Source organism: Dama dama, chromosome 23, assembly GCF_033118175.1.
Source record: "Dama dama isolate Ldn47 chromosome 23, ASM3311817v1, whole genome shotgun sequence".
Lineage (NCBI taxonomy): Eukaryota > Metazoa > Chordata > Mammalia > Artiodactyla > Cervidae > Dama > Dama dama.
This window is the reverse complement of record NC_083703.1, coordinates 61,437,331-61,460,107: the sequence shown is the minus strand read 5'-3', so window position 1 is coordinate 61,460,107 and position 22,777 is coordinate 61,437,331. Positions and strand designations below refer to the sequence as shown.

At 54.1% G+C, this 22,777-nt stretch overlaps 1 protein-coding gene across 1 annotated transcript; it reads right to left on the bottom strand.

The window, feature by feature from the left end:
* Positions 1-1,611: 1,611 nt before the first annotated feature.
* Positions 1,612-16,751, bottom strand: MYLK2 (myosin light chain kinase 2). Its single transcript, XM_061125829.1, has 13 exons — positions 16,668-16,751; positions 15,884-15,983; positions 14,897-15,398; positions 13,014-13,315; positions 11,118-11,223; positions 10,467-10,560; positions 8,277-8,386; positions 8,052-8,193; positions 4,736-4,806; positions 4,505-4,633; positions 4,004-4,156; positions 3,726-3,858; positions 1,612-2,337 (listed from the first exon to the last, which is right to left on the bottom strand). Exons 2-13 carry the CDS (start codon positions 15,933-15,935, stop codon positions 2,257-2,259), a joined length of 1,875 nt encoding a protein of 624 aa, XP_060981812.1. The 5' UTR covers positions 15,936-15,983; positions 16,668-16,751; the 3' UTR covers positions 1,612-2,256.
* Positions 16,752-22,777: the final 6,026 nt, after the last annotated feature.

Genomic DNA, 22,777 nt, shown 5'->3' with positions numbered 1-22,777 from the left:
GGCAGGGTCGGGTGAGGACCTGGCCTTGCCCTCCTGGCCAGCATTCATGGAAGCAGGGGCTGGAAGGCTGAACGGTCAAGGTCTCCATCCAAGATTTCTCAGAGGCAGATAGTGCAGCGGTTCAGAGCAGGGGCTCTGGTTCCAGACTGTCTGGGTACAAACCCTGGCATGGGCTAGCCATGTGACCCTGAGCAAGTGGCATCGCCTCCCTGAGCCTTGGCTGCTCTGTCAAGAGAAATGAACTTAATACAGCTGCCCACCGAGTGGGGTCGCTGGGACCAGGGTCACTTGAACACACAGCTGGGTCTGGGTCGTGCCACCCCCTGGAGCTCACTGCATGGGAGCTGCTGTTCCTGCCATTTCTGGGGAAGCCCCGCTTAGGCCTCAACTGACTCAATTGTCCTCATAGCCAGAAAGGCTGTACCCTATTAGCATTAAGCTCTCTTGCCCTCTAGGCTGCTCCCTCCAGCAGAGGCCTGGGGTGAGGAGGGCTGAGGCCCGTGGGTGAGACTGGAGAACAGCTCTCTCCCTACGCCTCCCAGGGGACCCCCATCGCTGCAGGCCCGAACTCCTGGCTCCACTTGGAGACTCTGCTATCTGCCTACACCTTGTTCTGGTGAGAAGCAGGGAGGATTTGTGGGCAGAGCCTTGCTGTAGGAGGTGGAATAGTCCATTTCAAGCCAGCCCCAGCTTCTGACTTGTTGAAAAGCCTTCAAGTTCCTTCTTCTCTCTAAGCCTCAGTATCCCCCTCTGTATAATATGAATAATATATACCTCGTGACCTCATAAATGAGTTAACAGACATACAAGCGCTTAAATAGAGCCAGACACAGTGCTGTGCTGTGCCTAGTCATGTCTGACTCTTTGTGACCCCATGGACTGTAGCCCACCAGGCTCCTCTGTCCAAGGGGATTCTCCAGGCAAGAATATTGGAGTGGGTTGCCATGCCTTCCTCCAGGGGATCTTCCTGACCCAGGGATCAAACCCAGGTCTCCCGCATTACACGCTGTCTGAGCCACCAAGGAAAGCCAAGAATACTGGAGTGGGTAGCCTATCCTTTCTCCAGGGGATCTTCCCTAGCCAGGAATTGAACCAGGGTCTCCTGCATTGCAGGTGGATTCTTTACCAGGTTAGCTACCTGGGAAGCCCAGACACACAGTAGTCTCCCGTAAATGTTGGCTGGCACTGTGACCTCTCACAGAGGAGCACATTAAGGTACAAGGCAGGCAGCCCAGATCAAGCACTGGCTCCTGAGGCTGCATCAGTAACCACCACACCATACTCGAAGTGCTGCTAAAGTGACTGGCCCACGGCAGTGCTCCGTGAACGGTGGCCAGCTGTGACCTCACCCAGGTGCACACACATAGAGGGAAGGGGGGCCGCTTCCAACCTGTACATTTATTTACATGGCACAAGCTGACAGCAGGTTGGGGGCTGCCCGACAGCCTTCCCACTCCTCCGGGCCTGCCGACACCATCCTCTCAGGCCGTGCGTGACCCCTGCAATGGGGGCCGGAGTGGCTGGGTTAGGCTGGCTTGGCCTTCAGGCAAGCTCGGGGGTGGTCTCCCCTGTCCCCCAGGCCTCTCCCTCCCCCTCCACCCAGGCCCGGGCTGGGCGTCTTCTCTCTCACACAGAGTTCCTGCATGTTGGTGGTCGCGAGGAAGGTGGGCGGGGGCTGGGCCCTGCACCAGATGGTGTGTGCTAAGCCTTATCTGTTGGGAGTGGGGAGACGGGCGGCTGGGGACACAGAGGCCCTCCTTCACAAAGCCTGCTCTGTCTCCCTGGGCAGCTGCGCCTCAGAAATCGGCCGTCTGCCGTCCTGCCCCACCGAGGCCTCCCACCCACAAGTGCAGAAGCCCCACATGCCGGGACCCCCAGCCCTCCCACTCTAGCTAGGAGCAAGCCCAGGCCAGGGATGCCCCAGGTGAGGCCAAGCTGGGGTCACCAGAGCAGCAGTTCCAAGAAGGGGAGCCAGGCGGGAACAACAGGGCCCCTGGCGTCCGGGCTGTGCTGGGGGCCAGAGCCCTGTCTGGGGAGGCGCTAGCAGGATGGAGTCAGGCCACATCTGAGGCGGCTCACGTCGGGGAAGCAGTCACCGCGCGGGGGCGTGGGAGCCCCGAGCCTCCCAGCCTGGTGCAGCCTCGTCCTGGCCAGCCTGCCCCGGCGATCTGGCCCGTCTGCTCCGGCCTTCTGGGCTGTGTGGCCTCAGCCCTGGCCACTGCGCGGCTGCGTCCAGGCCTCAGCTGCTCCCGGGGCTCAGACCCCCAGAGCCATGAGTGCCCCCGAGCTGCTGATCTTCTTGAAGCGGTTGGCAGCGCTGACAGCAATGAAGTTTTTCTGAGGGAGGAGGGAGAGGGGTCCGGGTCAGCAGCGGGGCAGGGGGAAAGCTGTAGGACAGGCTGTGTGTCTCCCAAGGTCCCCCTCATCCCAGGAGGGCCCCTGGCCAGGGAGGCTGCAGTGCCCAAAATGGCCACAGGAGGCGCCGTGACACCACAGCCTCCAGGATGCCCTGTCTCACTCAACAGACCCGTCGGCAAACCTGAGTCCCGCTCCCCTCATGGTGGTGTCTGCGTGTGCATGCTAAGTCGCTCAGTCGTGTCCGACTTTGTGTGACCCCATGGGCTGTAGCCCGTCAGGCTACATGGAATTCTCCAAGCAAGAATGCTGGAGTGGGTTTCCGTGCCCTCCTCCAGGGGATCTTCCCAACCCAGGGATCAAACCTGCATCTCTTATGTCTCCTGCGTTGGCAGGCAGGTTCTTTCCCACTAGCACTACCCACCTGGGAAGCAGTCCACTGGTTCCTATTTCATTCCAAAAAAAAGCCCCTCACCGTGGCTGAGTCTCTCCACGCCCTGCCTCCCCATCCTCTCGGACACCTCTCCTGCCCCTTGCTTATTCCACTCAGAAGAACTGGCCTCCTACCTGTTCCTCACACTCCACAACCACGCTTCTGCCTCAGGGCCTTTGCACCAGCTGTTCCCACTGCTTGGGGACACGCCCCGCTCCGTTCCAGCCTGACTCAGCCCTCATCTCCTTCAGGTTTTTGTTCACAGGCTCCTTCTCAGGGCGCTCTCCCTGGCCACCCTATTTAGAAGCACAGCCTCTCTCCAGCACTCCTGACCATTCTTATTTTTTTCTAGTAAGTGTAAGTGCTAGTCGCTCAGTCGTGTCCAACTCTTTGTGACCCCAAGGACTGTAGCCCACCCGGCTCCTCTATCCATGGAATTCTCCAGGCAAGAATACCAGAGTGGGTTGCCATTCCCTTCTCCAGGGGATCTTTCCAACTCAGGGATCGAACCTGGGTCTTCTGCATTGCAGGCAGATTCTTCGTCTGAGCCAACAGAGCCCTTCCTTAATTCCTTTTAATAACTCCCCACCCTCTAACAAAAGTAAGTTCATGAAGACTGAAATCCTACTCTCTTTGCCCATTTCTGTGTCCCCAATGCCCAGAGGTGGTAGATGGTCAAGAAATATTTGTGAAATGAAGGGAAGAAGCCTGAGATGGGGTCAGAGACTTTTTCCTGAGCCCAAGCCATAAAAGGATGCCCCTCCCCAGGGTGGAGGGGGTGGGTGGAGGGCCACCACCCAGGGCAGGAGCCAGCCCAGGACAAAAAGAGAAAAGCCAATTCTGTTTCCCAGACAGAATCAGCGGAGACGGGGCTAGTGGGGCCAGCGCCCTTCCCACCCCTTATCCCTCTCTCTTCCCCGCCTCAGTCCAGCGGTACCTTCCAGCGCCTCTTCATGAGGTATTTCTTAAGCAAGATCTGGGACTTGAGGCGGCGGTTACAGCGCTTGGCCTTCTCTGCCAGATTGTTGAGCCAAGGGTGGGCGAGGCACTGGGCAGCGCTCATCCGGGCCCTGTGGAGAGGGGGTGGCGTGGTGAGAGTAGGCGGCAGGCCTGGGAGGCACCGCTCCCACCGGCCTGCCAGCCCAGTTCCCACCCGGCACACGCACGCACTGGACTTTGCACACACGGGGTTCACGTCCTGGGGGTGAGCCTCACCGCTGGTCCTTGACGATGAGGTTGGAGACAAAGTCTTTGGCCTCCTCTGAGACAGCCTCAAAGGTCTCCTCGTCAAAGTACCAGTTGCTTGATAGAACATTGTTCAGGGTCTCTGTGTCATCGTCTCCCAGGAAGGGGGAGAGACCACTCAGCCTGGAGGGAGGCAATGGCAGGAGGCAGGGAGGTAAGATCGGGTCGGGGATGCGACAGATCCTGAGAAGCAGCACCGTGAGCTGAAAAGACCCCCGGCCTCTCAAATGGGACAGACCTGGGTGTGAATCTGGCTGGGTGACCTTGGGCAAGTCACTTCCCCTCTCTGAGCCTCACTCTTCTCATCTGTAAAATGGCCGTAATCATCCGAGCCTCCCAGGGTTACCGTGAAGAAGAGGAATGATGAGTGCACCCCCAATGCCCAGCAAACCCTGACTGAGGGAGTGGGAAGGTGGAAGCAATCTTGGCCTCAGCTGCCCGCCCATGTGCCCCGACTGCATCAACACTCACAGCATATAGGTGATGACCCCCAGGCTCCACATGTCTGTCTTATCGGAGATTTGGTCGTAATTCACCACCTCAGGGGATAGGAACTCTGGGGTCCCAAAATTCACCTTCAGCTTCTCATTGGGGTTATACCTGGAGGTCAGGCCAAGAGCTCAGAGCACAACTCCCAGCCCATTCCCAGACACCTTCCCACCTTCCCCTGGCCCCAGCCACCCCGCCCACCCAAGGTGGTACCTCCGTGCCAGGCCGAAGTCAATGATCTTCACCAAGTGGCCTGTGGTGTTGACGCACAGGATGTTCTCTGGCTGAGGAGAAGGGGGTGGCCTGGATTGACCTCTGACCCGGCTCACCCTCCCTCCCCATCCCAGTCCATCCGAGTTCCAGGCTCCCTGGACCAGAGGCCCAGGCTGCCAGAGTGGACAGCCTCCCATCAGAGACCCTCGGATCTGCCTGTTCCAGACACAGAGGGGGATCTGGAGGCCCAAGAGGGGCTCTTCTCCAGGCGTCCCTGCTCCCCACCCTCAGCGTCTAACAAAGCGCCCAGTAGGTGCTCAGTCAAGACTCCTGGAATCTGGCACCCCAAGCACGGGTGAGCATGTGAGGTCACTGAAGGGCTAACCCCTCCCGTGCTGGGCTTCCATCTCCTCCTCATGTAACACAAGGACACAGGACTCATCTGAGGTTGTGGGGCAGAAACGTAAGTTGTTAACGATGGCTAAAAGGCAGGTTTTGCACAAGAACCCTGATTTTCAGCACCTCCTGAAACACTGGAAGCCCTGGCCATATGGCCACACATGGCTTGGAGGGACTTGCTGCTGACCGCTGAGATGAGCGGGAGTCCTCCAGTTCCCCCAGGGCCTCCACCTCCTGACCCAGCTGGGTTCTGAAGAACAGGGTTCTGTTCTTCATCTGGGCTTTGTGGTATCTGATCTGAGGCCCCAGACAGGAGGCTTTCTGAAGGTCCTTTCACACTGCTGCACTCAGAGCAGGATGCTAGTGACTTCAACAGCCCAACAGTGCTCCACTGAAACACGGGAAGGATGGAAAGGCTCCAAGGAGGGTTTCCCTGGAGGTCCAGTGGTCCAGTGGTCCTTGCAATGCAAGGGACACTGGTTCAACTTCTAGTCCTGGAAGATCCCACGTGCCTCAGAGCAACTGAGCCCATGTGTCTCAATTAAAGAGCCCATGTTCTGGAGCCCATGAGCTGCAACTACTAAAACCCATGCACATAGAGCCCGTGTTCCACAACAAGAGAAGCCACCATAGTGAGAAGCCCTCGCTCCGTAACTGGATAGTGACCCCCGATCACTGCAACTAGAGAAAGCCCAAACGCAGCAATGAAGACCCAGCAGAACCAAAAACAAATTTTTAAAAAAAGAAAAAATATTATTTAAAAAAAGGCTCCAAGGACACAATTGGCAGGGGAAAGCAGACAGATCCAGATCTCCTTTTGGAGGACGAGGACAGGGGACTTCCTGAAAAGCCCTGCAGCTGGGACCCTGGGAAGGGGCTTCAGGCTGCGGTTCGCCCAGCTCACTCAATCAGGAAACCCTTTACTGATGAAAAACTTATTGCTATCCTGAAAAAGGTCACATGTGGGACACAGAGATTTAAGTTGAACTTCTTCCCAGGACACTGCATTTTAATCAGGGAGCCTGCTCTACCCCAAGGAAAATGGCTTTTACCGGAAAAGGGCAGCCTCCAATGCCATCATGCAGGCTTGAGTTCTGCCGAAAAACTCCGGAGGCACCTGCAGTCTTTCCAGTCCCTCTGCCCTCCCACATCCAAACCATCAGAAATCCGGCTGACTCTATTTTCAGAATGTGTCCATCATCTGACCACTTCCCATTCCTCCCCCACGGCTGTGGGTTCCAGCCCCATCATCTCTCTTGGCTTATTATGCCCACCTCCTAAATTCCGTGCTGTCAGAATAGCCCCATTGAAACCCATTCCCTTACCCTCCTCGCTCCCTCACTGTCAGTGGGAATGATAACAGCACACCTGACCCAAAGGGCTGTCACACACTCTAAACACCTCCTGAGTGGCTCTGACCCCAGTAAGCACAGAGGAGGGGTGAGTCCACAACAGCACCAGTAGCATCTCCTGTATCAACCTTGAATGCTCCGGCCTTTACCTTCTTCTTCAGTTCCACCTTGTATGTCTCCCCATTACACTCACGCACTTTTTCAAAATGCTTTTAGTGGTTTAAATTGATCTAAGGGACTTCCCTGGCAGACCTGTGGTTAAAACTCGGCGCTTCCACTGCAGGGACATGAGTTTGACTCGTGGTGGGGGATCCAAGATCCCATGGGTTGAGTGACACAGTCAAAAATAAAAATTTAAAAAAAATTTAACAAAAAATAAAATGATCTATTCTTCGAGTCACTACATCTGATTCCACCACTGACCCCATGGGCTCCAGGGGACGGGATCATGTCCTCACCATCCGGAGGGTAACAAGCATGCCCAGCACCGTGCACAGTGCACAGAGGCACAGAAGCAGGTGCTCAGTATGTATTTACCAAATGAATGAATGAAAGTACTGTCCACTTTGCCGATGGGCGTTCACCCGCCTCCATGTTCAGATTTCATCTTCTCCACTAGCTTTTCCATTGATTCCATAAACATGAATGCCTGCCATAAGGATAGGGCTACCTGGCACTCACGGGGCTCCTGCCCACTCCGCACCATGGCCACTGACAGCTGATCAGACGTGGAGGGATTCATAAAATCTTACGGAAAAACCCAAACGAGCTTTTTTGCCCACCTGCTATGTGCAAGGTATCGAGCAAGAAGAGCATAAATGTTCTCTCAGCACACGTCTATGTCAGTGCCTGCCACATGTATCCCGCTGCACTGACACTGCACTTTGTTCTTGTTTTATTCACTAAGTCGGGTCCACTCCTTGGCGACCCTGTGGCCTGTAATCTGCCAGGCTCCTCTGACAATGGGATTCTCCAGGCAAGAATACTGGAGTGGGTTGCCATTCCCTTCTCCAGGGGATCTTCCCAACCCAGGGATGGAACCCGAGTCTCCTGCTTGGCTTTACGGCTGAGCCACCAGGGAAACCCAACACTATACTTACTGATGTGTCTTCCTGATTCCCCTTCTAGAACATAAGCTCCATGAGGACAGACGTTTTTATCTATTTTGTTCACCACTGGGTCTCCACCACCTGGAACACTGCCTGGCATCTAGTGGGCCCTCAACACATATTTGTGAAATAAGTGAGCAAACATTAGCAGTGCCTATCAGGGGCCTACACAGAGGCAGGCGCTCCTGCAACTCTGCTTAGCTAGTGTTATATGTGGGGCTCACAGGACTGCAAGAGACCCTTTCAACGAGTACTACAACAACTCCAGACTAGGAGAGGGCTGGGACCAAGTCGTTCTTGCCCTCTGATGTGTCCCTTGTTTTGACCCTTACAGCTGGAAGGACTGGATGGAGGAGGAGAAGGAGTCACGGGGGATGGAGGGATGGTTGGCTGCAGCAGCGATAGGTGGTCCGATGCCACCCCGACCCCTCCCAGGAGGCCGCCCACCCCTAGTACCTTGAGGTCCAGATGCAGAACCCTCATCTTGTGCATGAAGAGGATGCCATCGCAGATCTGCCTGACAAACACCATGGTGTCCACCTCAGTCAGCTGGTAGTCCTCGTCCACAATCCTCTCGAAGAGCTCGCCGCCCTCGATGCTGTGTGCACAGACCCCTCTACAGGCTTGCCTCTGGGCCCGCCGCCCCCCACCCCAGGCCCCCACCCCGCCGCCGCCACTCACTACTCCATGAAGAGGACGATCTCGTGTGGGGTCTCAATGGCTGCGTAGAGCTGGATCAGGTTGCGGTGGTTCAGCTGGTTCATAACCTCAATCTCCAGCAACACCATTTCCTGGGGACCAGGAGCATCAGGGGTAACATCTGAGCATCATGCCTCCCTGCCCTCCGCCCTCTTCGGGGTGGGCCTCGCCTGGACTGCTGCCCTCCCCCTCCTCGCTGGTCTCCCCGCCTCCCATCTCTCTCCCGACCCTCCAGCCTGTGTCCTTACCACACAGTCATTTCTGCTGGGTCATCTTTCCTTTGCTTTGCTGGTTCTTCTCCTCCCGCTGGCTGAATCCTGGGCCCCATCCTTCCCCCTCAGCCCTCCCTGCTTTACAGTCTCTCCCAGGGCATTCTCAAGCCCCATGACTGGAAATTCCATCCAGATGTGACCGATTCCCAAATACATATCTCCACCCCCAAGCGCTCCTTTGAACTCCAGACGCCAGTCTCTCCCCCTTGGATGCCTAATAGGCATCTCAAATCTCTCATGTCCAAAATTAAACCCTTGATACCACCCTTTCCTCACAGTTGAGTTGCCCGCAGCATGTCCATCAGCAAAAGGCTGTCATTTTTAACCCCGGTGTGCAGGACAGAAAGTTAGGAGTTTTCCAGGGATTCTCTCTTATTCTTGCTTCCTCACACCCCCTCATCCAGCCCATCAGTAAATCCTTTGACTCCACCTCCAAAGTAGATTACAAATCCAATCATTTCTCAGCTCCCCCATCACTGCCTTCCTAGTTTCGGCTGCCATTATTTGTCACTTTCACAAAGTCTACCAGCCAGTGGTCACATCCGTAGCTTGAAATCAACCACAGTAGGAATATTTACACCAAGGAAATTGGCAAATGCTACAGATCAGATCTCTCCCTAGACCTGTTCCCCCAGAGCACTGGGTCACTGCCTGGACTGTTCCATTTTCCATTATTCCATTCCTTGGAATATCTCACCTTCCACACCACTTCCTCAGAGAAGCCTATTGCCACCTGATCCTATCTGAGTGGCTCTACACACCCTGTTCCTTCCTGGCTTTACTTTTCTTAACACTGTCTTGGCTCCGGACACCACACTTTTTATGTTTTGGTTTGGTTTTAGTTGTCTGTTCCTCCTCTGTAGCATGTTAGGACTTGTTCAGATGCCGTTTCCCTAGCACCTGGTACAGTGCACAGCACAGAAAAAGTATCCAATAATTAATCAATCAATAGCTGACTCCAATTAATTTACACATCACATTTGAGCATCTCCGCTGAGCCAGGTCCATGACAGAGGCCTGGGACCCAAGCCCCATTAAGTGGAAGCAACAGAGAAAGAGTCATGTGGAAAATCTTTCCAATTTCCCAGCACTCCTGCGGAGCTGCTTCTCCTGCACCTTCTGGGCTCCAGGCCTCTGCAGATGCTGTCTCTGCTCCCATGGCCTTGACCTCGACTCCAGGGTTCCCACCTGCCATTTCTGATCCTCAGGCCTTTCTATCCACAGTCCCCTCTGTCTGAACATCTCTCCCCTGCCTTTCCCACTGGAAAACAGTTCCTCCTTCTTCAAAGCCTTCATTCAGGAGACTCTTTGCTGCCCTGCGGGTGAGTCAGGAGACTCCACCATGACAACCCCTCTCCCCACCCTCCCGTCTTAGCTTTCCTGAGTTATATAGCTCTTACCGCGCTAGGCTGCTAGGCTGCCATCACCTCCTCACACACCCGACTCCCTCACTCCACATGAGTCTATGCCTCATTCATTCATTCACTCCTTGAGCGAACACTACTCTGAACCAGGCCCGGGCTGCTGTTGAGGCCTGTTTCCCTTGCTGTTCTTGGGGGGCAGGGACCCCCTGGCTTCCCTCGGGGACCTCCAGCACACAGTATAGCATCTGGCCCAGAGCCTGTGCTCATCAGCACTTCCTGACTGGAACCAGAGGGCTTGAAGGGGAAGTCCCCAAGATAAATTCACCACCTGTGGGGTCAAGTTTATGGTCAGCGGCATAAGGCCCTGTGGCAGGGCTGTCCGCCTGTCTATCTGTTGATCTGTGTGATTGATGTCTTTGGAGCATCAAGCTTTGTACCCCTGGCCCCTGGTGCAGATGTGTGGGTGGAGGGAGGTGAGAGGCACCCGCTCCAAGCATCCCTTCTCCCTCCCCCTCCCCACAGCCAGACCGCACTACCTTGTCTTTGGGTGTCTGTTTCTTGATGACCTTGGCTGCCAGCTTGAGGCCTGTGGCCTTCTCTGTGCAGGTACAGACCGCTCCAAACTTGCCTCTGGAGAGAGAAGAGGCTGAGAGTAAGCGAGTTCCAAAGACCAAGTGGGAGGGGGACCTGTGCTCTGCTCCCTGTGAGATGGGGAACCCCAGCCAGCTCCAGTAACCTCCCAAAATGTGAGCTCTACTGCAGAGACCACAGCTGAACTGCACAAGCCACAGGCTCAGGAAGGATAGGCTCATCAAAGGACAGCCCCTGATGGGCATCTCACAGGCAGGCAAGGGCACCAGGCCCCGGGGGAGGGAGCTTCAGGACTTCTAACAAAACAGAGGATCACCTTGAAGGGGTCAGTGTGGTACCCCAAACTGAGACAGACAGGACAGTATTACGTGCTTCCTATGGGAAACACCTAATGACCAATGGTGTGTTTGTGTGAGTGACTGACACACCAGCCATGTGACAGCCTGCACACAGACAAGTGAGACCACATGGAAGCAATCGTGACCGTATGGCTCACGTCTGATCGGAGTGTCTGGGCCTCCAGGGGACAGATGTAAGGCCCAGGGGCTCCATGCTCTCCCGCCCTTGGGCCAGGCGCTCGGGGCCCCAGCTCTCACCCGCCCAGTGCCTCCTTGGAGTTCAGGCTGAATTGACTGTTGATGTTCCCGGGCCTCAGCTCCACAATGCGATGGGGGAAGGGGGCTGGGGGCGGCGGGCAGTCATCTGTGGAGCAGAGCAGAGCCATTTTGGTCAGTGTTTGGGCTGCTAAGGACTCACCCTGGCACCATGCCCTCCTGCCTGGCCTGGGCCCCATCCAGGGACGTTCACCAAGTGATATCTGGGGGACAGTTGGCTCCAGGATAGGGGCTAGGGGCCCAGTTTCCAATGTCAGCTCTGCCACCAACATTCACACTCCTTGGGAGGCCTCTGCCTCTGTCAGAGGGAGGCTCAGCTTCTCCCGGCACAACAGTGGGGACAGCTGATTGGACTCCTCAGACCCTCCCACACTATAAGGTATGAAGACTCCATCCCAAAGTTTTTGCATTTCCATTTAAAAAAAGGGCAGAGGGCGGGGGTGGGGGGGGGGGGTGCGCAACTGTGAGCTCCCCTGGTGGCTCAAACGATCTGTCTGCAATGCAGGAGACCAGGGTTCAATCCCTGGGTCGGAAAGATCCCTTGGAGAAGGGAATGGCAACGCACTCCAGTATTCTGGCCTGGAGAATTCCGTGGACAGAGGAGCCTGATGGGCTACGGTCCACGGGGTTGAAAAGGGTTGGGCAGGACTGAACTACTTTCTTTCTACTAACTTTCACTTTCAACTATAATGGTGGAGCACCATGCCAGATAGGCGTTACTGTGTCTGAAGGAGTCGAGGATGGGACCTGCCTACCACCCCGTCTAATAACACCACGAGCTCTCACCACCTGCCGAATGGGTATCCCCCGGCCTAGCCCACGGGCAGGGGTGGGCGGGGAGGAGCCGGGGATGGAGCTGTTTGGTAGGGACCTGCTGCCACCTAGTGACAATACGGGGAACAGCAGGCCCTGGGCGCCGACAGGCTGAGTCACCGGGAATGGAAACCTCTTTATAAATAGCAAGAGGCCGCAGGGAAGCGGGCTGGTGATAAATCAGACGGCCCTTGGAGGTTGTTCAGGTCCGTCCCTCGAGGATGTGATTGCCGGGCCGAGTGGGCCCTGGAGGTCTGTGCCGCTGCTCGGTGGAGGAGGCAGGGCTCCTGGCTGCCGCCCAGCCGCCAGGCCCTCCCACCCTGTCTGGGTGGCACTGCGCCGCTCACCAGGCGGACTGGCAGGTCTCCCAGGGCACCTCGGCCTGGAGGAGGGGGGTTGTCAGGACACGCTGGGCTCTCCTGACCCCACCTCACCCCACCCCCCCAGGCCCGCTGCACCCTTGCCCGGGCTCTTTCCCTATTCACCTACTGGCCAAGCTTGCTCATGCTCAGTGGCTCCCTGCTGCTCGCTGAATAAACCGTCAGCACTCGAAGCCACTCCGGTCCTGCCCATCTCATGTACCCAACTTCCTTGGTCACCGCCTCCCTCCCCCCTCCACGCACACACCTGTGCTCCTCAGTTCACGACCCTCTGCGGCTCCCATGACCCTCCCTGCCCGTCCAGGATGCAGTTTAAAGCCTGGCATTTGAGCCCTTTTACAGAGTAACTTCAAATCCCACTGTCCAGAGAACTGGTGGTGCTCCAACATGTCTGATTTTTTTTTTAACTCCATTTTAGCCAATGTAGAAGAAAGTAAACAAGAGAACTTTGGAGTCAGGTTCATATCCTGTTCTAGCTGTGGGTTTGGGGTGCTCCCTTTTCTGAGCCCCCATTTCCCCGTCTCTTGAAGGGGACTAGGAACTCGGACTTCCTGGGGTTGGAACACTTTGATGAATCACCCTGGGTGAGGTGGCTCGGAAGGGTTTAGTGCTCTAAGCGAGGAGACGGGGGAGACATGGGGAGCCCCTGCCCTCCTCCCTGGGCTCCAGGGCAGCCCCGGCCTACCCAAAATCTGGAAGCAGTCCTCCTCCCTGGCTGTGGGACTGAGGGCCTGCCCCACCTCCGATCTCTCCGAGGGAACGGCCTGGAATTCGATCCCCTTCGAGGTGTCCCCTTGCACCCCAGCCTGGCCAGCCTGGCCTGCAGCCTTCTCTTCTCCTTCCTTCTGGCTGCCTCCCGGGAGGTTCTTCTCTTCTTCTGCTGCCTTGGCTGTCTCAGTTTCCGTGGGGCCAGGGGTCACAGGCACCCCTTCAAAGATGAGCTCTAATGTCTCATCTAGGGGCTTCTCGGCCAGTGGCTTCTCAAGGCTGAAACGTGAGAACACAGCAGGGTGACACCCTTAGCAGCCACAGCAACACCCCCCCCACTCCCCGGCAGGCCTCCCAGAACCTCGTCTGCAATCTAGAGCTGATACAGCCTTGCCCCCACCCCAAACACGTGGGATGGTGAATCCAAATTCACTTCATATAAAATCCGGGGGTGTTAATAATACCATAAATGTCTGTGGTGGTGGTGGTTTTTTCTTCCCAACTATGCCATGCGACTCACAGGATTTAGTTCCCCGAACAGCGACCAACCCATGCCCCTGCAGTGGAAGTGCAGGGCCCTAACCACTGGACCACCGGAGAATTCCCATGTCTGTGTTGCTATCTTGAGTATCAATGCACTAAGAGATCATTAACAACTGTTAATAGAATTGCTGATTTGGTTAATCATTAGAAAGTGAAGTCGCTCAGTCGTGTCCGACTCTTTGCGACCCCATGGTCTGTAGCCTACCAGGCTCCTCAGTCCATGGAAGTTTTCCAGGCAAGAGTACTGGAGTGGGTTGCCATTTCCTCCTCCAGGGGATCTTCCCGACCCAGGGATTGAACCCGGGTCTCCCACATTTCAGGCAGATGCTTTACCGGCTGAGCCACCAGGGAAGCCCTGGTTAATCATTAGGTGCGACAGTTAGGGAGGTTATGTAGCTCTTGATTCATAAATTGTGGTGATACAATTGATAACGTATTAATGATATTAATTTATATTACCACATGGTTCAAACTGATATGGTAAGTGTTATTATTGTGATTTACAATAAATATATCATTAATAACCTCACTTATATCATTGGCATTCAGGTAAAGCTAATGGATTGCACCTTGAGATTGGTGCTGTATTATAGCTCTAAGAGAATAGTGGGCTTCCCTGATAGTTCCGTTGGTAAAGAATTCGCCTGCAATGCAGGAGACCCTGGGTTGATTCCTGGGAAGATCCCATGAAGAAGGGAAAGGCTACGCATTCCAGTATTCTTGGGCTTCCCTTGTGGCTCAGCTGGTAAAGAATCTGTCTGCAATGCAGGAGATCAGGGTTCAATCCCTGGGTTGGAAAGATCCCAAGGAGAAGGGAAAGGCTACCCACTCCAGTGTTCTGGCCTGGAGAATTCCATAGGTTGTATAGTCCATGGGGCTGCAGAGTCAGACACAACTGAGTGACTTTCACTTTCACTTCACTTTTCAATTCAAGAGTATTAGTAATGATCTATCAGCCTGATTATTAGTCATATTTCCATATTATACCAGTAACTGTATTAAGAAGATGAGTTATCTTTTCCTCCTGACATCTCAGTCCTGCCCTTGGTGAGACTCAAGTCCATGGGGTAAGGGGGACTCTGGACTCCAGATGCCTGGAGAAGGGGTCTTTGAGGTCCTCTGCTGCCTGACACTCCAGGCTTCTGTGAACTATCACATATTTCTGATCTCTGCAGGAAGACCAGGCAGTCAGGCCAATGCCTAGGACAGAGGGAGCTGAACATCGGAACTACCCAAGCCAGCACTGAACGCGGTGACGGTGGCCGAGACAGATAGTAATCGCAGACCCCTCCCCGCTCCCAGGCAGGGGCCATTCACCTCGAGATGGCGGCGGGGCAGCTGGGGCTGTGCAGAAAGGCGGGCGTGCCCTTCCTGCTCGCTGCTTGGCCCTCTGCTACTGTCTTGTGCACCGTGGCTTCTCCGGGATCCTGGCTGCCCGGGGTCCCCTGCTCAGCCTCGGGCTCCTTGACGCTGGCCTCGGCTGTCGCTGTCTCCTCGGGCAGGGCTGCCGGCTGCCCAGCAGAGCCCTCCGCAGGCTCTCCCTGCAGGCTTCCTTCTCCTTCAGGGCCCTGGCTGCTGGTTGAGGGTTGGGCCGAGACCCCATCCCCTTTCTCTGGGGCCGGGGCTTCAGTATCTTTCGTTGAGTGGAGGGAATCAGGTTCTTTCTTTGGTTCTGGGGGTCCAAGTTCTTTCTCTGGGTTTGGGGGACCAGCATCCTTCTCTGGATCTGGGGGCCCAGGATCCTTCTGTGGATCTGGGGGCCCAGGGTCTTTCTCTGCAGCTGGGGGTCCTTCGCCTGCTGCACCCTTTGGTGCCTCATCTGGAAAGGAGGTGAAACACGTCAGGATCCACCCTCCTACCCCTCCTTCCCCAGCCAGGCTGGCCAGGGACCGCTTCTGGGCCCAGGTCCCCACCCAGGCCACAGTTTACAAGCACTTGTCCCGCTGAACTTCTGGGGCCATTCCACAGGCTCCCAATATGAGCTGTCTGGGCCTCGGAGGCCCTGGGTGCAAGGCTCTGGGCCTCTGGTGGGCCTTGAGCCCACCCCCAGCCCTTGCTGTGAGTGTTCAGTCCTCATCCATGGGGACTTCACATTTTCCCAGTCTCTCTGGGGAAGGCTTCCTGTGGGCCCTTGACCCAGTCCCACCCTGTCCAGAGATAATTCTGATTTTTGGGTCCTCCATGTGCCACACAAAGAAGCCTTGGGCATAGAACTCCCACTTTGAATCCAGAGCACTGGCCCAACTCTGGATTCAAACACCCCTTCCCAAGCTCCTCCCTCCACCTCTGGCCCCCGCATGGCACCTGTTGATGATCTCGGGATTTTCAGCTCCGCTGCTCCGTTTTCTGTCGCCATGAGGTAGGGAGGCGTGTGCTTCTGCTTGTCTAACTCGAGTCTTTCCAGCTGCAGAAAGAAGAGAAAGGTGTGTCGGGCTGCTGGATGCCTCCTCCTGTCTGGCTGAGAGGAGGCAGGGGCCAGCCGGCGGAGGGGAGAGAGGCACCTGGAGCGGAGAGGGGCGACCTGGTGTCCGTCTGTCTCGCAGCGGCTGCCCGGGAGCCGTCCTGGGCAGTTGTAAGGGCCGGGACCCGGTGGGCAGAGGCGGAGGCAGGGGTGCAGGCAGAGGAGGCGGGGACGGGGGAGAGGATCTCTTACACCAGGGGCCATGCAACTCGGACTGCCACCACCTGTCACTCTTGGCCCCCATTCAGAGGACACGGCATTCTTCCCGTGGACCGACCGGGGGTAGAGTGGTGTTGGAATAAGCAGGAAGAGAAAGCAGGAGGGGGCACCTGGGGCCCTGGGGGAGCAGCCTTCTCCCAGACCTTGTCTGGTATCTCTGACTTGGGACAAGATAGATGAGGGAGCTCTCAGACAGGGCTGAAGGGCAAGACTATGCTCAGGCCAGGCTCCGGCTCTGCCAACATCTCCTGGGGTTCCCCGGAGCCTGGTTGGAACCACACAGGCCCAGGGATAGTCACCCTGATCCCAGAGCCCAGCTCTGTATCCACAAGCCCTGCGCCTTGCCTCCAGACCAGCGTGGAGCATCTTTGAGTAAGAAAAGGTCTCGGGGGCACTTGCTCAACTTACCTATGGGCCTGAAAGCCATTTCTTTTGAAAATGTCTTTTTCCTGGGCTCCTGGGGAGATGGATGCTGTCCCAAGCAGCTGTGGGAGATGGTCAGTGTTTTTGCTCCCCTGAGCTGATGCAGGCCTTTCCAATGGCCCACTAGAAAGTGGGGGGTCTGGCTGGTGGAGAGTCTTTTCCAAGGATCCTCCACCACAGTGGTGACCCAGGGGCCACTCCAGCCCAAGGTGTTCAAGCAGATATGGGATGGGGAGAGGTATGATCCAAAGGGCCTTCCATCACCCAGGCATGCCCAACGCTTCTCTGCAGGCCACCTTGAGAACTAGCCCCAAGCTGAGTGTGTTGGAAATAGTTCTGGACTGGATTCAGGACTTGGTTCAGGTCCTGACTGTGGTGACCCATCCAATCACTCCAACCCTACTCCAGGGCCCAGCTCCTCCAATGATCAAATAGAGGAAGCAACTCTTGCCCTCCATTGAGATAGGAAAGGGGGGAAATGGCTTTAGAATACAGCACATCTGAACAATAGGAAGTTGTGTAGCTGTAAAAAAGATGGAAGAAGCTGTGAATGAATTGACAAGAAGCAATCTACAAAATGGGGGGACAAAAAGCAACGTGCAGAATAGCATGTAGAGGGTGCTATCATTTGCACAAAAGGGGGTACAATTTATAATAGTGAACATAACATATCTAGTATATACAATTTCCCTTTACAGGCATGAAGTTTTCTTTGACAGGCTAAGAAACTGGGAGCCAGAGGTGGGAGAAAGATGTCACCGCATACTCTTCTACTTTTTTATTTGAACCTAAAATTATGTGAACAGATTACTATTCAAAATGAATGATATTTTCTTAGGTGAGAAAATGTTGGGATTGTCAGTCCAAGGCTAGCAAACACCAGAGTTGGAGCCTCTTCCCCAACTTGCTGCCTTTTATTCAGCCTGTCCTCCTCTTCTGACCTGGCCTCCCCTCTTCCATTTCTCTCCTTCCTAGCTGACAGCCTGCCTCTTGTAGGAAGCAAAAATACTAGCACCTATAGAGTACTCGCCATGTGTGTTGGCCCTTGTTCCAAGGGCTCCTGTGTAGACTCACTCACGTGATCTTCGGCACAACCCATTGAGGTAGGTACCATTACAGATGGTGGAACTGAAGCACAGAGAAGTCAAGCAGCTGACCCAGAGCCATCAGGGTTGAAAGGGGCTGAGCTAGGATCTGAACCCAGGCTCCCTGAAAAGACAGGAGCTCCCATTTTTCGAGTGCCTATTAGCTTTATCCATACTGTCTTTTTTGTTTGTTTGTTTAATGTACTTTTATTTATTTATTTAATGTCAATCATTTTTAAAGTCATTCCTGCATTTGTTACAATATTGCTTCAGTTTTATGTTTTGGTTATTTGGCCATGAGGCATTGAGGGGTCTTGGCTCCCTGACCAGGGATCAAATCTGCACCCCTGCATTGGGGACTTAACCCACAGTAAGCCATTCTTTTTAATGGAAGAAAAATTTCCTATAAGCATACTAAAATTTATTATAGCTTTAGACTTAGAAGGTAGAACATAATATGGAGGAACACATTTTATCATTGAGCCGGTCAAAACTTGTAGCTGGTGATTTCATCTGCACAAATACTTGTTGCTGTTTAGTCACTAAGCCGTGTCTGACTCTTTGTGACCCCATGGACTTTAGCCCACCAGGCTCCTCCATCCATGGAATTTCCAGGCAAGAATACTAGAGTGGGTTGCCATTTCCTTCTCCGATCCATACTGTCTTAAAACATCACCTTGATAATAACTGTGAAGGATCTCAACCTGTCTTCTTGGTGAAGACGGCAGAATCAAAAGAGTAACTTGCCAAAAGTCACTCTGCAAGGACAGGAGCTGGGCCGGAAATGTGCTGCTTTATGGCTGAGTTCTCTTTCTTGCCTAAAATTTCCCAGACTGTGTCTCACCCTGGCTCCCTGCTGGGTACTGGTTTTATGGGCCTCCTAACATTCTGAAGGTTGAAATCTTCTTGTCTGTGCCTACAATATGGACCCCTGGCCCTCTACTTGGTTGTCCCCACAGCATGTTCTGGTTTAGCTCGAAATGTTGGACTCCCTCCTCTGGTTCCTTCAGTTCCAGGCTGATCCCACCAATGACTGTCCGAGAGCCCGAGGGCAGGGGCTGTATGATGCTCACACGTGTCCCTGGCACAAAATGCACTTGCCAATCGGTGCCTGTTGAGTGACTGAGTCCAAGGCTCTGGACCACGTTTGTGGGATTACTCCATCATGATGGCCCTTGCTGATGTCTTCTCGTTATGACTGTGGTTATCAGTACTGATCATTTATTGAGTGAGTGCCCATGAAGGGCCACTAAGGGCTCTGCCAGGGGCTTTGCTCAGTTTGTTGGATCTTCACAAGGGGCTCTAGGGCCCAAGTGCTAGACTCTCTTAACGATGTGGAAACTGATGCTGAGAGAGGGTAAGAGGTTTGTCCCTAGAGTCACAGCTATTGAATAACTTCAAATCACCCAGATTCACATCCACAGCCACCTTTTGAGACCAAAATCCAGGCTGGGACAACATAAGGGGCTTTCATTGCTACATTTGTTACTGTTATGATTCCCAAATAATAACTCTTACCAAGTGGGCCAGGCCCCGTCCTCATTCTATCCTTACCACAGTCCTGCTGAGCAGTGGCTGAGGAGCTTGGGCAGTGACGCTCTCAGATTAATGACCATAAATCTTGGGCAAATGCCTTCTCTTGTCTTTCATTTATAGGATGAGCCCCTTCATCACAGGGAAGTATGTACATAAAGCATTAGAACAGCGCATGGGTAATTAAGTGCTATATAAACATCAGCTGTTTCATCCCCATTTCACAGATGTGACAGAAAAACTGAGTCACAGGGCAAAGTCACGGAGTTGGGTTTGAACCACCTAACACAATGCCCACCTCCTAACTACTCTGTCCCATTGCTTCTCTCCCAGGGATGGCTGGGAGCATTCAGTGAGCACGTGGAGTTAGAGTGGTTGGCCCAGTGCCTGCTGCACTGTGGGGTCTCCATCACATGGACACCCCAGGTGGAGGCTCATCTGTCCCTGCAGGGTTCTCGGCACTCGCTCCTAAGTGAGCCGAGAGCCTGGCCTGCTTCTGGATCCACAGGGTTGCCTGCAGCTTGCTCGCCCGTCCGCATGCCGGGGCTGAGCTCAGCTTGGCCAGCTGCTCCCTGGGAGGCACAGGGGTGGGGCATGGGGGAACCTCCTCCACCCGCCTGGGGGCTGCCAGGGCCCCTGCCCACCCTTAAGAAGGGGCTTTCCCACCCTGCACCAGCTGTGCAGCCACGCCCCCCCCCCGCCCCCGCCTCTACAGCGGCAGGACAGGAAGTGGGGTAATGCCAGGGCCAATTAAACCCGCCAGGGGAATTAAGGTCAGGAGGATGCAATTATGCCTGTTGGATTTAACAAGGCCAGAGAGAAGGTTTCTCCAGCCAGAGTTCACGGCTCCTTAGGCCTCTTGCCCTGGAAGGCTCTGAATTCCAGAAGCCTAGGCTCCCAGGCTCAACCATCCCTGGGAGAATTCCTTGGGCATGGAGGAGTTAACTCCACTCGGGCACTGCTTCCCTGGCTCCTGGAGGAAACAGATTTAGCCAAGAGGCTTTAAAAGGACCGGCTCAGAGGAGACATTTCCCGGCCTGACCCTCTGCCTGCTCGGCTGTGATGGAAAATCCAGGGAGTTGAGCAACGACGTTACTGACTCCAAAGAGAGCAGCCAACTCTCCTCACGACTTTCCCTCCAGTCCTGATATGGGAGCATCTAAGGGCTGTTTTCTTCTGCCCTCTCCCATCTAGGGTCCCTGAGCCTGGGGCTTTGGCAGTACCTCTCAGCCCCAGGACAGTCCTGGTAAGGCCGCTGTCCTTACTGCAGACCCAGTCCTTTCCTCCCAGGAGGGTAAGCAGAGGTCTATGGACATTCTGTGTGACCAACTAGATGCAGATTTCCTGGAAGTTTAAATGACACTCACTGCTCAACCCAGAACTGTTGAGTTTTATTGCCAAGATTATTACTAAGTGCTCTACTCTGAAAGTGTTAGTCACTCAGTCCTGTTAGACTCTTTGAGACCCCATGGACCTTAGCCCCACAGACTCCTCTGTCCGTAGGATACTCCAGGGCAAGAATAGTGGAGTGGGTTGTCATGCCCTCCTCCAGGGGGTCTTCCTGACCCAAGAATGGAATCCAGGTCTCCTGCATTGTAGGCAGATTCTTTACCATCTGAGCTACTAGGGAAGCTCTACTCTGGCAAGAACTAAATTGATCACTTTGGGGACACAGAGATGAAGGTGAGGAAAAGCTCTAGAATCACCATATAGTGCATTCTTTGGGGGAAAAAAAGACTGCAAAATTCTTCATGAAGTGGATTCTTTTTGTTGCTAAAAATATTTGGGGGGATATGTATGCATATATACATGCAGGTGTGGGAGGAGAGATTATTTTTATGTTTTGTCTGGATTTTGAGACATTTTTGAAATGACTATTTATAACGCTTAGGTGATAAATTCAAGATATCAATATAGATACAGATTTCTACAATTCAAGACAGAAAATGGTTAGAGCTACACATGAGATATGAAACACCGTGGGGTCTCAGAGGTAGCTTTTGGTACTGATGACCACAAGTGACTTCTCAGCTGAAGGTATGGCTGTGGCAGTCTTTCTCAGTGCCTAGGCCCCAGAGTTTGTTTAAAATGAAGCCTTCTTCAATGGGGCCCCAGGAATCTGCCTTTATAACCAGCATTTCATGGGGGGGTTCATGCACTCCTGAAATTTGAGAACCCACGAGTCAGAGGGCCAACTTTGAGGCAGTCCTGAGGTAGTCAGCAGGGTACTCCCAGGACACACAACCTTTTAGCCTGGGCTGTGTTCTCAACCCTGATGCGCATGGGAAAGTCTGGAGAACTTTCATGACTTCTAAAGTCTGAGCCCCTCTGAGCTCAAACCATTGAAGCAGCACACTTGGAGGTGGGGCTCAGAGTGTTATTTTTCAAACCTGCCTAGAAGATTCCGATGTGCTGTCAGAGTTAAAAACCACTGCTCTGAGAATCTCCCAGGGCAAGAACTTCACCTGTTTCCCTGGAATGCTCCCACAAGCTAGGGTCTGGCAGTGCACACAGGAGGTGTTCCCTTCTGACTTGTATTGACTGTGTGCACTGCCAAGTACCTGGGGCTCTAGGGGTCAGGTGCCAGCTCAGAACAGATCAGGACCAGGTCAGTCAACCTTACATCCCAAGGACTCAGTACAAAGAGTGGTGCTTCTGCTGTTAATAATAATAGCCCCTAATATTTATTGTGCATTCACCCTGGGTCAGATGCAGATATGAACTCTTCTAATCTTCATGGTAACGTTATGAGTAGATACTATTATCAGTCCTGTTTCCAAGAGGAAACTGAGTCACAGAGGAGGAGTAACTTGCCCAAGTTTTCAGATGTGGGATTCCACTGGGACTAGAATTCAAACCCAAGCCTTCAGGCTCAGAGCCCTCGCCCATCATCACTGTTGCACACCACCAAGTAAACGCCTGCTGAACAATGAATTTGTGGCCGAGTGAAGAATACTTAGATTATGTCACAACTTCGTAGCTGCGGGGCCTGACATTCAGTAGGTGCTCTGTGAATGCTGAAGAATAAATGCTCCTACTTTGGTAGGGCCCTGGGACAATGAGAAAACGAGACCGACCCCTCTTTCATGCTTTCTCCCTCTCGCCTATCCTAGCCCAACTTCTCTACAGCACAAACAGCAAAGCCAAAAATAGCCATCTAATGACGTCAGAGGAACAAGGTCATCTGAAAACTGCCCGTGGCCACTGGATACCTCCCTATAGGATCATGTAGCAGGAGGGTACCCCAGGCTGGTGCAGCTGTTCCAAGAACAGGAAATGTCCCAGGAGCAGACTTGGAAGCACCGCCTTCCAAAGACACAGCCCGTGGGGGTGGGGGACAAACACAAACACAGAAGCAAGACTCAAGGGCAGAGTGCAGACCCTGGAGAGGAGAGGCATCGGAGTTTATCTGCAGGAGTCACTCCCAGCACACGATCCCAGGAAATGGCTCCAAAAGCGGGGAATGCAAGTTCTGTC

What these genes read in the sequence shown, in the direction of transcription:
- MYLK2 (XM_061125829.1), bottom strand. Translation starts at nt 15,935, where the DNA reads ATGGCGACAGAAAACGGAGCAGCGGAGCTGAAAATCCCGAGATCATCA. An exon ending in AACAGACACCCAAAGACAAG is followed by an intron (nt 8,387 to 10,466) that starts GTAGTGCGGTCT and finishes CCTGGTCCCCAG; the next exon opens with GAAATGGTGTTGCTGGAGAT. An exon ending in GGGGTCATCACCTATATGCT is followed by an intron (nt 4,157 to 4,504) that starts GTGAGTGTTGAT and finishes GCCTCCCTCCAG; the next exon opens with GCTGAGTGGTCTCTCCCCCT.